We start from the raw sequence: 14,349 nt of genomic DNA, 5'->3' as shown, positions 1-14,349 counted from the left end.
CAAGACCCCATCTCTCTCTCTTTTTTTTTTTTGAGACAGAGTTTCACTCTCGTTGCCCAGGCTGGAGGGCAATGGCGCGATCTCGGCTCCCCACAACCTCTGCCTCCTGGATTCAAGCGATTCTCCTGCCTCAGCCTCCTGAGCAGCTGGGATTACAGGCATGCGCCACCAAGCCCAGCTAATTTTGTATTTTTAGTAGAAACAGGGTTTCTCCATGTTGGTCACACTGATCTTGAACTCCCAGCCTCAGGTGATCCACCCACCTTGGCCTCCCAAAGTGCTGGGATTACAGGCGTGAGCCACCACTCCTGTCCAGCAAGACCCCATCTCTTAAAAAAAAAAAATTGCTGAGTGTGCTGGTGCATGTCTTTAGTCCCAGCTACTCAGGAGGCTGAGATGGAGGACTGCTGGAGCCCAGGAGTCCCAGGCTGCAGTGAACTATGATCATGCCACTGTACTCCAATCTGGGTGACACAGAAAAAAAGAAAGGAAAAGAAAAAAATCAAAGGTAAGCACTCCAGGGCCGTCAACAAAATATGCCAGAAAAACAGCCAGAAATGGTATAGAGTGACATGAAAGCTTCCAGGGATTGAAGCAGGAGGAGGGAGGAGTAGAGGACTTGATGTTGAACTCAGCCACCCCACTGCCTCCTGCCCAACTGTTTGCCCCAAAAGTTAGGTCCCAGGTCAGCCCAAGACCCACAGGCTGCCTCCCAGCAGTGGGATTAGAGCCTGCACCCACCGTCTGTGCTTGTTGGCCAGTCTCCAGACAAGCACAATAGTTCTTCAGAGCCCCATCCTAACCACATGAAAGGGGTGATGCCCCAAGGCCCAGCTGTGGTCCCACTGTTGAAACAATTGTTTGTGCCTCAGTCCTTATTTGAATACAAATGAACTTTTATACATAAAAGTTCCTAGCTCCTAATTCTATTATTTTTGAGACAGAGTCTCATTCTATCACCCAGACTGGAGTGCAGTGGCGGGATCTCTGCTCACTGCAACCTCCGCCTCCCAGGTTCAAGCGATTCTCCTGCCTCAGCCTCCCAAGTAGCCGGAATTACAGGCGCCTGCCACCACACCCAGCTAATTTTTGTATTTTCTTTTCTTTTTTTTTTTTTTTGAGACGGAGTCTCGCTCTGTCGCCCAGGCGGGAGTGCAGTGGCTGGATCTCAGCTCACTGCAAGCTCCGCCTCCCGGGTTTATGCCATTCTCCTGCCTCAGCCTCCCGAGTAGCTGGGACTACAGGCGCCCGCCACCTCGCCCAGCTAGTTTTTTGTATTTTTTAGTAGAGACGGGGTTTCACCGTGTTAGCCAGGATGGTCTCGATCTCCTGACCTCGTGATCCGCCCGTCTCGGCCTCCCAAAGTGCTGGGATTACAGGCTTGAGCCACCACGCCCGGCCCTGTATTTTCAGTAGAGACGGTATTTCACTATGTTGGCCAGGCTGGTCTTGAACTCCTGACCTCAGGTGATCCATTCTCTTTGGCCTCCCAAAGTACTGGGACTAGAGGTGTAAGCCATGCGCCCAGCCCTAGCTCCTAATTTTAAAAAATTATATACATGTAATATATGAATATGGGTTGGGCACAGTGGCTCACGCCTGTAATCCCAGCACTTTGGGAGGTTGAGGTGGGCAAATGACCTGAGGACAGGAGTTTGAGACCAGTCTGAACAACATGCAGAAACCCTGTCTCTACTAAAAGTACAAAATTAAGCCGGGCGCAGTGGCTCACGCCTGTAATCTCAGCACTTTGGGAGGCTGAGGTGGGTGGATCACGAGGTCGGGAGTTCGAGACCAGCCTGACCAACATGGTGAAACCCCATCCCTACTAAAATACAAAAGTTAGCTGGGTGTGGTGGTATGTGCCTGTAATCCCAGCTACTTGGGAGGCTGAGGCAGGAGAATCACTTGAACCCGGGAGGAGAGGTTGCACTGAGCCGAGATCGAGCCACTGCACTCTAGCCTGGGTGACAGACTGAGACTCTGTCTCAAAAAAAACAAAAACAAAAACAAAATTAGCTGGGCATGGAGGCACATGCCTGTAATCCCAGCTACTCGGGAGGCTGAGGCAGGAGAATCGCTTGAACCTGGGAGGTGGAGGTTGTGGTGAGCCGAGATCGCGCCATTGCACTCCAGCCTGAGCAACAAGAGCAAAACTCCGTCTCATGGAAAAAAAAAAAAAAAAAATATATATATATATACACACACACACACACACACACATACATACACACATATATGTATATATGAATATGTTCTTGTAAAATATTTGCATAATACACAAGCATCCAGAGGAAAATATAACAGTCTCCTCCCTGCTGCATCCCCACCACTGAAGTACCCCCTTCACCAGTTTGGTGACTTGGCATCTTCTAGGTCCCTTCTTTGTGTAACGGTAACTTCGTACATCTAGATGTACATACACATGCATAAGTTTAAAACATTTTTAAAAATCATACCATATGTTTTGTCAAAGTGTACTTTTCAAAAAGTTAAAACCTACGTCTAAATATAGAACGAACACGGCCGGGCGCGGTGGCTCACGCCTGTAATCCCAGCACTTTGGGAGGTTGAGGTGAGAGGATCACTTGAGCTCAAGAGTTTGAGACCACCTTGGGCAACATAGTGAGACCTCCTCTCTACTAAAAATTAAAAAAAAATAAAATTAGCTGGTGCTGGTGGCTTATGCCTGTAGTACCTCCTACTTGAGAGGCTGAGGCGGGAGGGTCATTTGAGCCCAGGAATTTGAGCCCTGCTTGCACCATTGCAGTCCGGCCTGGGAGCATAGTGAGACCTTGTCTCAAAAAAAAAAAAAAAAAAGATCTTTAACTCATCAGTGAGGGGATTCCCACCCGGTAAGGTGGTACTATGAGGAGCTGGACAGGACAAGCGTTTAAAGAGGAATGTTAGGCCGGGCACGGTGGCTCTCGCCTGTAATCTCAGCACTTTGGGAGGCCGAGGTGGGCAGATCATCTGAGGTCAGGAGTTGGAGACCAGCCTGGCCAACATAGTGAAACCCTGTCTCTACTGAAAATACAAAAAAACTAGCTGGGCATGGTGGTGTGCACCTGTAATCTCAGCTACTCGGGAGGCTGAGGCAGGAGAATCACTTGAACCTGGAAGGCAGAGGTTGCAGTGAGCTGAGATCGCGCCATTGTACTTCAGCCTGGGTGACAGAGTGACAGAGCAAGTCTCAAATAAAATAAAATAAAATAAAGAAGAATGTTAGCATATGATTTCTAGGTTAGATGCAAAATGCAATGGATGTCCTACATGACAAAAATTATACCCTTTAAGATTAGTTTTTCTACTGGATATACATGTTTTTCATCTCTCCTGGGCAATATCTCTTTGTAATTTCAGTCTATTTACCTTAGTAGTGAATAGCAAAATCAAACAACTGTGTATTCTTGTGGGTAAATAACCCTTGGGTGGGCTTCTGAAACAATGCCCCAGTGTGACAATGAAAGGACACACTACACTGTTGGACTTCCAATTTTTGGATGATTTTTCCTTTCTTTCTTTTTTTTTTTTTTAAGACGGAGTTGGGCCGGGCGCGGTGGCTCAAGCCTGTAATCCCAGCACTTTGGGAGGCCGAGATGGGCGGATCACGAGGTCAGGAGATCGAGACCATCCTGGCTAACACCGAGAAACCCCGTCTCTACTAAAAAATACAAAAAAATTAGCCGGGCGAGGTGGCGGGCGCCTGTAGTCCCAGCTACTCGGGAGGCTGAGGCAGGAGAATGGCGTGAACCGGGAGGCGGAGCTTGCAGTGAGCTGAGATCGGCCACTGCACTCCAGCCTGGGCAGCAGAGCCAGACTCCGTCTCAAAAAAAAAAAAAAAAAAAAAAAAAAAGACGGAGTTTTGCTCTTGTTGCCCAGGCTGGAGTGCAATGGCGTGATCTCAGCTCACCGCAATCTTGGCCTCCCGGGTTCAAGCCATTCTCCTGCCTCAGCCTCCTGAGTAGCTGGGATTATAGGCATGTGCCACCATGCCCAGCTAATTTTTTTTTTTTTTTAAGACGGAGCTTCACTCTTGTTGCCCAGGCTGGAGTGCAATGGCGCCATCTCAGCTCATGGCAACCTCTGCCTCCCAGGTTCAAGCGATTCTCCTGCCTCAGCTTCCCGAGTAGCTGGCGCTACAGGCATGTGCCACCAGGCCCAGCTAATTTTGTATTTTTAGTAGAGATGGGGTTTCTCCATGGTGGTGAGGCTGGTCTCGAACTCCCGACCTCAGGTGATATGCCCACCCTGGCCTCCCAAAATGCTAGCACTAAACACGTGAGCCACCACGACCTGCCTGGATGATTTTTCTTAACACTATTCTCCAACTTTTAAAAATGTTTATAGACTTCTTTGAGTAGGCCCCAATCTATACCCTTTTTCATGTTCTTAAGATTATAGCTTCATAGGCTGAAATCAGGTATTTTAAATGGTTTCTAGACATCCCATTGATTCAGAGGTCAGCAAACTTTTTCTGTAAAATAGTAAATATTTTAGGTTTGGAGGACCATGCAGTCTCTGTGGTAGCTACTGAACTCTGCTCTTTTTTTTGTTTTTTATTTTTTTTGAGATGGAGTTTTGCTCTTGTCACCCAGGCTGGAGTGCAATGGCATGATCTCGGCTCACTGCAACCTCCGCCTCCTGGGTTCAAGGGAGTCTGCCGCCTCAGCCTTCCGAGTAGCTGGGACTGCAGGCGAGCTCTTCACCTTTGTGCACAGCTGCACTTTTGTCTAAGTCAGAACCCTGGGAGAGCAGCTCAGGAGGCTGAGGTGGGAGGGGAGGTCAAGGTTGCAGTGAGCCGAAGACAGCACCACTGCACTCCAGCCTGATTGACAGAGCAAAACCCTGTCTCAAAAAAAAAAAAAAAAAAAGCAGGAAAAGAGAACCCTGAGAGTTATCCTCCACATTTCCACCCAGCCCTTCACTCAGCACATTCCATCAGTCAGTCACATAAGCTCTGCTGAGTCTGTCCTTTTATTTTTTCAATAATAGAGAGGGGGCGGGTCTCACTATGTTGTCCAGGCTGGTATTGACCTCCTGGGCTCAATCAGTTCTCCCACGTCCGCCTTCCAAAGTGCTGGGATTACAGGCGTGAGCCACTGTGCCCGGCCTTACGGGTTCTTAAATGTGAGTGTGTATCAGAACTACTTGAACTACTTGGGAACTTTCTAAAAAGAAGCTAGACCTGGGTGAACCCCAGAGTCTTTCTTTTTCTTCTTGTTCTGTCACCCAGGCTGGAGTGCAGTGGCACCATTAGGGCTCACCTCAGCCTCCCGAGTAGCTGGGACCACAGGTGTGCCCCATCATCCTGGCTAATTTTTGGGTTTTTTTGAGACAGAGTCTCGCTCTGTCATCCAGGCTGGAGTGCAGTGGTGAGATCTCGGCTCACTGCAACCTCTGCCTACCGGGTTCAAGTGATTCTTCTGCCTCAGCCTCCCGAGTAGCTGGGACTACAGGTGCGCACCACTACGCCTGGCTAATTTTTGTATTTTTAATAGAGACGGGGTTTCACCATAATGGCCAGGCTGATCTCGAACTCCTGACTTTGTCATCTGCCCGCCTCGGCCTCCCTAAGTGCTGGGATTACAGGCGTGCGCCACTGCGCCCGGTCTGTATTTTTTTTAATAGAGACAGAGTTTCGCCATTTTGCCCAGGCTGGTCTCGAACTCTTGGGCTCAAGCGGTCCACCCGCCTCGGCCTCCCCAAGTGCTGGGATTACGGGAGTGCCTCGCGCAGCTCAGCGCAGACTTATAATGCGCCACAGATAGTCCTGAAGGCAATTCTGATGCACGTCAGAGGACCAGGCCCTAAGTAGAACTGCGCTAGACGCACGGTACAGAATAGTGTACATGCATTTAATCCTCGTAGCCCCCCTGTGAAGTATGTACCCCAATTTTAGGAATGGGATAAACTGAGCCACTTCCCAGGTCTCGAGACAGTGGCAGGATCCCAGGAACACTCTGGCCTCACGTCCCACATCCGTCCATTGTATCTGGGCACATATTCCGTGGACCGCTTGCCTGCGGGAGTGCAGGTTTGGGAGCCACTACCCGTCCCCCTTCTGGGAGAACAGCAACCCCAGGCAGTTGCACAAAATGCTTCCACCCAGGAAACTGGGGGAATTCAGGACTCTCCCGGAACCTTTGCAACCGGGGAAGACAGGTGCGGGGGAACTCTAGTCTCGAAGGACCTAGGGCTGCAGGGGGACGTTTCACCTGAAGGACTGCCTCGTTTCAACAACAACTTTATGGCTCCCGGAAGTGCCTCCTCCCCGTCCCCTTCCTTCGCAGCCTTACGCCCGTGGGCTGCAGTTGGAGCGATGGCGGCGGCAGCTGCCGCCGGTCCTAGCCCGGGGTCTGGACCTGGGGACTCCCCAGAAGGGCCCGAGGGGGAGGCTCCGGAGCGTCGGCGGAAGGCGCACGGGATGCTGAAGCTTTACTACGGCCTCTCGGAAGGGGAGGCAGCGGGACACCCTGCGGGGCCCGACCCCCTGGACCCGACTGACCTGAACGGGGCGCACTTCGACCCGGAAGTTTACCTAGACAAGGTGTGTGTGCGGGGAGCGGGGGATGCGGGGAAGGGGGAAGGGCACCAGGCCCCTGATATATTGCTCCTCCAGATCATGCCTCCGACTTTTTGTGAGGTTGAGGGGAGCAGGGGTTCATAAGAGAACGAGCCTCGGCCAGGGAGTACGAGCAGCTCAGGCGTCTGAGGTGATATGAATAGGACTGGACTGGCCTAAGGTGATGCGGCAGCTGAGGTCTCCTGGGCTGATGTGATAGGCCCCGGATTGGGGGCGTGGCCCAAGTGATGACAGGCGTGGGGCTGGGCTTAGGCCGAGCCCCAGGATTTCAAATGCTGACAAACACCAAACAGGGTTGAACCTAGTAACCCCTGAGCTAGGCCACTTAGGGCCCCATGCCTGGGATTCCTGAGAGCCGGCGGGGTTTGGGGGGTGGGGTGGGAATCAGAGATTTCTTGCACTGAAAGCCTATCAGCTGCGGGCAAGGCTGAGGGACATGAGTGCCTCCTGACCCGAACACTAACCACCCAACTTCTTCAGCTGCGTAGAGAGTGCCCTCTGGCCCAGCTGATGGACAGTGAGACGGACATGGTGCGGCAGATCCGGGCTCTAGACAGCGACATGCAGACCCTGGTCTATGAGAACTACAACAAGTTCATCTCAGCCACAGGTGATCCCCACGGGGACACACCCTCCAAAGTCTCACAGCCCCCATTCTCCCACCTGTGTTGGGAAAACCAGCAGGGGATTTAGAGGGGGGAGACTCAGATTCCAGTCTTGCCCTGACATTATTCCATTCTCACCTCCTTCCCTTTGAGCCTTCGTTGTCAGACTACTATAGAGATAACAGCTGCTCTCAGAGAGTTGTCTTAAGTACCAAAGGAGAGAAAAGACAAAGGAGATTATTTGTTTATTTTTTAGAGACAATGTCTTGTTCTGTCTCCCAGGCTGGAGGGCAGTAGCATGATCATGGTTCACTGCAGCCTGGACATCCCAGGCTCATGTGATCCTTCTGGATCCTCCCAAAGCACTGGGATTATGGGTGTGAATCCCTGGCCCAGCCCAAAAGGAAATTTTAAAATGAAATGTATTTATCTGAAGCATTTAAAAGGCCAAGTATGGTGGCTTATGCCTGTAATCCTAGCACTTTGGGAGGCTGAAGTGGGAGGATCACTTGAGCCTAAGAGTTTAAGATTGACCTGGGAAATACAGTGGGACTCCATCTCTACAAAAAAATAAAATATAAAAATTAACCGGACATGATGGCGTATGCCTGTAGTCCCAGCTACTCAGGAGACTGAGGAGGGAAGATCACATGAGCCTGATAGATGGAGGCTGCAGTGAGCTGTGCTTGTACCACTCCACTTCAACCTGGGCAACAGAGCAAGACCTTGTCTCAAAAAAAAGAAAGTATCTATCTGAAGAAGAATCCCTGACACGAGGCTGGGCGCAGTGGCTCAGGCCTGTAATCCCAGCACTTTGGGAGGCCAAGGCAGGTGGATCACCTGAGGTCAGGAGTTCGAGACCAGCCTTGCCAATATGGTGAAACCCTGTCTCTACTAAAAATAAAAAAATTAGCTGGGTGTGGTGGCAGGCGCCTGTAATCCCAGCTATTTGGGAGGCTGAGGTGGGAGAATCGCTCGAACCTGGGAGGTGGAGGTTGCAGTGAGCCGAGATAAGGTCACAGAACTCCAGCCTAGGCAACAGAGCAAGACCCTGTCTGAAAAAATAGTAAGAATCCCTGACACCAAGGAAACCTCAGTAAGGTGTAGTTTCTCTTATTATTGATAGCTTTCTTTTCTGCTCCAGAGAAGAAAAGGTGGTCTTGTCCCTCCCTTTCTTTCTCTCTCCCTTCCTTCCCTCCTTAACTAAGCAAAGAGAGAAGATGTATGATATTAAGGGACACAAAGACCATGTCGAGGCTTTTTTTTTCTTCTGTCCTCTTTATTCTCTAGGGCCAGACAGTGTTCCGCTATTTTCCACACTAGCTTCTGTGCTGTTTTGAGGAGATGTGCTACTCAGACTTTTGTAGTAGTTGTACACCCACGTGTAGTAAGTCCAGGAGGCAGATCCGAAGGGTTTACCTGCAGTCTGTGGAATGTTCTGGGAGCATCTGTGGGGTTGCATTCTGATGTCTGTTACTCTCATGTCACAGTGGTGGGTGTGGTAACCTACACACATTGTTCTTTTATCTGATTTGAAGCATGTTCCATGAGTAGGCACCTTTCTGTTAGCTAATACCATCATCAAAATGGCAAGAAATCATAGTTTCTGTGCTGGGATATTTCTCACAGGAATTTAGTAAGATTACATTTTCCATTTGTTGGAATGTGTATAATATTTTGAGACTTAGCTCTTTTTGTAGATCCCACAAAAGGAACAAACATTTGGAAAACTGCGAGGATAACCAGGAGCACTGATGTCTTAGAAGCTTAAGTGAGGGGCCGGGCATGGTGGTTCTCGTCTGTGATCCCAGCACTTTGGGAGGCTGAGGCAGGTGGATCACTTGAGGCTAGGAGTTCAAGACTAGCCTGGCCAACGTGGTGAAACCCTGTCTCTACGAAAAATACAAAAATTACCTGGGAAAGGTGGCGCATGCCTGTAGTCCAAGCTACTCATGAGGCCGAAGCAGGAGAATCTCTTGAACCCAGGAGATGGAGGTTGCAGTGAGCTGAGATCATGCCACTACACTCCAGCCTGGGCAACAGAGTGAGACTCTGTCTCAAAAAAAAAAAAAAAAAAAAAAGCTAAGTGAGGAAGGTGTTCCAAGACATGGATTTGATAGACATGGACGAGACACTCAGGAAAGTAATGTAGCATGCAGTGTGTGTTGATTGGGCGAGAGAGAGAGAGAAATGAAAAAGGAACAAGGTCCTCAGGAAGGAGGCGGGTGGAACAGAGCAGGGATGAAGGCATCAGCCTCAGCAAAGGGCCGGGAGTTCATCTATGGTAGCAGGAGGGGAAGCAGGATGTGGGCAGAGCCAGGCGGGTAGTAGATGTTCACTTTAACTAGAAACCTTCCAGAACATGTTAAGGATTTGGCTTTTATCCACAGAGAGCTAAGACAAATGAGTGATGTGCTCAGATTTCTGGTTTGAATAGATTCCTCCAGCTGCACTGGTAGGAATGGATGGGGCTGAGCGCAGTGGCTCATGCCTGTAATCCCTGCACTTTGGAAAGCTGAAGTGGGAGAATCACTCAGTGGGAGAATCCCACTGAGGTGGGAGTTTGAGACCAGCCTGGGCAACATAGTGAGACCCGATATCTAGAAAAAAAAAAATGGCTGGGTATGGTGGCACACACTTGTTAGATTAAACCCAGCTACTTGGGGAGGCTAAGGTGGGTGGATCACATGAGCCCAGGAGCTGGAAATTGCAGTGAGCTATAATCTCACCATTGCACTCTAGCCTGGGTAACAGAGCAAGACGCAGTCTAAAAAAAAAAAAAAAATAGGGCCGGGTGCAGTGGTTCATGCCTATAATCCTAGCATTCTGGGAGGCCGAGACGGGTGAATCACCTGAGGTCAGGAGTTTGAGACCAGGCTGGCCAGCATGGTGAAACCCCATCTCTACTAAAAATACAACAAATTAGCCAGGCGTAGTGGCGGACACCTATAATCCCAGCTACTTGGGAGGCTGAGGCAGGAGAATTGCTTGAACCCAGGAGGCAGAGGTTGCAGTGGCCGAGATTGTGCCATTGCACTCCAGCCTGGGCAACAAGAGTGAAATTCCATCTCAAAAAAAAAAAGAATGGGTTGGAGAGGTGGCCATCATATCCATAGTTGGGCCAGAGATTCTGGGATCTGACACCAAGATAGCAATGGTGAAAATGGACAGTGATAAGCAGACTGGGGTATGGACAGCCCTGGTATTGAGGAGCTCTGGACCTGGTATTGAGGAGCTCTGGATGTAAAGAATGACCCCTGGTTTTCAGCTTAAGCACTGAATGGTGGATATAGCAGCAAACAAGACAACATTAAGCTGTGACAGAACATACATTGTAGAGAAAGAGACGGTTAGTAAACAGACTGATGAAACAACCTGTGCCGAGGCCTGGGAAAGCGCTCTTGTGCAGGAAGGACAGAAATGTTGCAAATGAAGCGAGCAGGGCTAGACCATAAACCAGGGGTTGTCAAACTTTTTTTCTGAAAAGGACCAAAAAGTATTTTAGGCTTTATGGACTATCTGTTCTCTTGCAGCTACTTGACTGTGCCGTTGTAGCTTGGAAGCATCATAGCCAGTATGCAAATGAAAGAGCTTGGCTGTGTTCCAGTAAGATTTCATTTACAAATGTGGGCGGTGAGGTTCTGGAGTGACATCAGCAAAAATGCTGGAGTAAATACATTAAATATTTTTATCCTCCATAAAAGCAATGAAAAAAATTAGACTGGGGGTAGTGGCTCACACCTGTAATTCTAGCACTTTGGGAGGCCAAGGCGGGTGGATCACATGAGGTCAGGAGTTCAAGACCATCCTGGCCAACAAGATGAAACCCCATTTCTACTAAAAATACAAAAATTAGCCAGGCATGGTGGCAGATGCCTGTAGTCCCAGGTACTCAGGGAGGCTGAGGCAGGAGAATCGCTTGAACCTGGGAAGCAGAGGTTACAGTGAGCCGAGATCACGCCACTACACTCCAGCTTGGGTGACAGAGGGAGACTCCATCTCAAAAACAAAAAACAAACAAACAAAATAGCCGGTTGTGGTGGTGGGCACCTGTAATCCCAGCTACTTGGGAGACTGAGGCAGGAGAGAATCGCTTGAACGTAGGAGGTGGAGATTGCAGTGAACTGAGATCACACCACTGTACTCCAACCTGGGTGACAGAGTGAGACTCATTCTCAGGAAAAAAAAAAAAAAGCCGTGAAAAATCTAGCCAGAATAGTCAGAAACAACTTTTTCCGAACTCTGGAAATTAACCAAGGTTTGCAGCAAGCAATCCAGGGAATATTTATTTAAGAAAAATAGCTGAATCTTGGTAAGAATAGTGAACCCTGTGGTGTTTGAACTTGCCCTAGCCTCACTGCTTGCTCTCCAACTCAGCTGTAGCCTTAAAAAATAACAGCTCAGGCCGGGCGCGGTGGCTCAAGCCTGTAATCCCAGCACTTTGGGAGGCCGAGACGGGTGGATCACGAGGTCAGGAGATCGAGACCATCCTGGCTAACATAGTGAAACCCCGTCTCTACTAAAAATACAAAAAACTAGCCAGGCGAGGTGGCGGGCGCCTGTAGTCCCAGCTACTCGGAGGCTGAGGCGGGAGAATGGCGGGAACCCTGGAGGCAAGCTTGCAGTGAGCCGAGATCACGCCACTGCACTCCAGCCTGGGCGACAGAGCGAGACTCCTCCTCAAAAAAAAAAAAAAAAAGCTCAGGCCGGGCGCAGTGGCTCACGCCTGTAATCCCAGCACTTTGGGAAGCCAAGGCAGGTGGATCATGAGGTCAGCAGTTCGAGACCAGCCTGAACAACATGGTGAAACCCTGTTTCTACTAAAAATGCAAAACTTATCTGGGCGTGGTGGCAGGCGCCTGTAATCCCAGCTACTCAGGGGACTGAGGCAGGATGATTGTTTGAACTCAGGAGGCAGAGGTTGCAGAGAGCCCAGATTATACCACTGCCCTCCAGCCTGGGCGACAGAGCAAGACTCCATCTCGATAAAAAAATAAAATATCAGCTCGTGGCTGAGTGCGGTGGTTCACGCCTTATAATCCCAGCACTTTGGGAGACTGCGTCGGGCAGATCACTTGAGGTCAGGAGTTTGAGACCGGCCTGGCCAACATGGTGAAACCCTGTCTCTACTAAAAATACAAAAATTAGTTGGGCGTGGTGGCGGGCGCCTGTAATCCTAGCTACTCAGGAGGCTGAGGCAGGATAATTGCTTGAACACAGGAGGTGGAGGTTGCAGTGAGCCTAGATTGCACTACTGCCCTCCAGCCTGGGCAACAGAGCGAGACTCCGTGTCAATAAAAAACGCAAATAAGGGGCCGGGCGCGGTGGCTCAAGCCTGTAATCCCAGCACTTTGGGAGGCCGAGACGGGCAGATCACGAGGTCAGGAGATCGAGACCATCCTGGCTAACACTGTGAAACCCTGTCTCTACTAAAAAAATACAAAAAACTAGCCGGGCGAGGTGGCGGGCGCCTGTAGTCCCAGCTACTCGGGAGGCTGAGGCAGGAGAATGGCGTAAACCCGGGAGGCGGAGCTTGCAGTGAGCTGAGATCCGGCCACCGCACTCCAGCCTGGGCAACACAGTGAGACTCCGTCTCAAAAAAAAAAAAAAAAACACAAAATAAAATAGCAGCTCATGGCTAGGTGTGGTGGTTCATGCCTTGTAATCCCAGCACTTTGTTTTGTTTGTTTGTTTGTTTTGTTTTTTTGAGATGGAGTCTTGCTCTGTGCCCAGGCTGGAGTGCAGTGGCACGATCTTGGCTCACTGCAAGCTCCACCTCCTGGGTTTATGCCATTCTCCTGTCTCAGCCTTCCAAGTAGCTGGGACTACAGGCGCCTGCCGCCTTACCTGGCTAGTTTTTTGTATTTTTTAATAGAGACGGGGTTTCACCGTGTTAGCCAGGATAGTCTTGATCTCCCGATGTCTCGGCCTCCCAAAGTGCTGGGATTACAGGCTTGAGCCACCGTCCCCGGCCATAATCCCAGCACTTTGGGAGGCCGAGTCGGGCGGATCGCTTGAGGTCAGGAGTTCGAGACCATCCTGGCCAACATGGTGAAACCCTGTCTCTACTAAAAATACAAAAATTAGCTGGGCGTGGTGGCGGGTGTCTGTAATCCCAGCTATTTGGGAGGCTGAGGCAAAGAATTGCTTGAACCCAGGAGAAGAAGGTTGCAGTGAGCCGAGATTGTGCCACTGCACTCCAGCCTGGGCGACAGAGTGGGACTCAGTCTCAAAAAACAAACAAACAAACAAACAAAACAGCTCCTGTTGCTGGTACTGAGTGGAATAGAGCAGAGAAGAACTCTTTCAAAGCTTCATGCCCAAAGATGTTCATCATTTGACCTATCTGGTAGTTTCTGAGAGATTCTACACCACAGACTTGTCTTTATTTGACTGACTTAGAGGATATCCTATGCTAAAAACCTTTCACGGGGACTTTTTGTTTGTTTTTGAGACAGGGTCTTGCTCTGTCACCCAGGCTGGAGTGCAGTGCTGCGATCACAGGTCACTGCAGGCTCAACTTTCCGGGCTCAAGCCATCTTCTCACCTTAGCCTTCTGAGTAGCTGGTACCACAGGGGCACATCACCACACCCAGCTAATTTTGTTTTTTTTTTTTTTTTTTTTTTTTTTTTTTTTTAGAGAAGTCTCACTCTGTTGCTCAGGCTGGTCTTGAACGCCTGGGCTCAAGCAGTCCTCCCACCTCAGCCTCCCAAAGTGCTGGGATTATAGGTGTGAGCCACCACGCCTGGCCACCAGGGCTTTTTAATTGTCACAATAATTATAGGCCAATGTCGTGACTGCCCCAGTTGCTTTATAATAGTTGGTACAGACGTAGACTAACCAAAAAGCCTTAATGGAAAGCCGAGGAATGAGATAGCCACAGCAGCTCTGACAAGCTCTGACGTATTTATTCCTAGGAATCTTGAAGGCCACTTGCATTTGTAGGGCTGTATGTTTGCTCAGGAAAGACCTGAGAATACCCTAAGCTCTCATGCCTGGCTCATCTTGAGGCACTTCTGCACAAGCAGGAAGTGAAGGCTGAGGCCAAGTTAGAAACTGTCTGGCTGAGTGTTTTAGTTCTGCCAAAACACGCACACAGAGCCCCTCAGCAAAGACAAGGATTTATTGGTTCCAGGCATTTAATTTTTAATTTTATT

At 49.7% G+C, this 14,349-nt stretch overlaps 1 protein-coding gene across 1 annotated transcript in view; it reads left to right on the top strand.

Moving 5' to 3' along the window:
• The first annotated feature begins 6,236 nt into the window (after positions 1 to 6,236).
• The window catches only part of VPS51 (VPS51 subunit of GARP complex), a 25,063-nt gene continuing 16,950 nt past the window's right edge, over positions 6,237 to 14,349 (top strand). Inside the window, exons 1-2 of the mRNA XM_033206981.1 lie at positions 6,237 to 6,550; positions 7,067 to 7,196. Coding sequence (XP_033062872.1) covers positions 6,251 to 6,550; positions 7,067 to 7,196 — 430 coding nt within the window. The 5' untranslated portion in view covers positions 6,237 to 6,250. The remainder of the gene's footprint in view (positions 6,551 to 7,066; positions 7,197 to 14,349) is intronic.

Source organism: Trachypithecus francoisi, unplaced genomic scaffold (genome assembly GCF_009764315.1).
Source record: "Trachypithecus francoisi isolate TF-2019V2 unplaced genomic scaffold, Tfra_2.0 Lachesis_group8, whole genome shotgun sequence".
NCBI lineage: Eukaryota > Metazoa > Chordata > Mammalia > Primates > Cercopithecidae > Trachypithecus > Trachypithecus francoisi.
The sequence above is the reverse complement of the archived record's forward strand: the minus strand, read 5'-3'. Positions and strand labels throughout refer to the sequence as shown.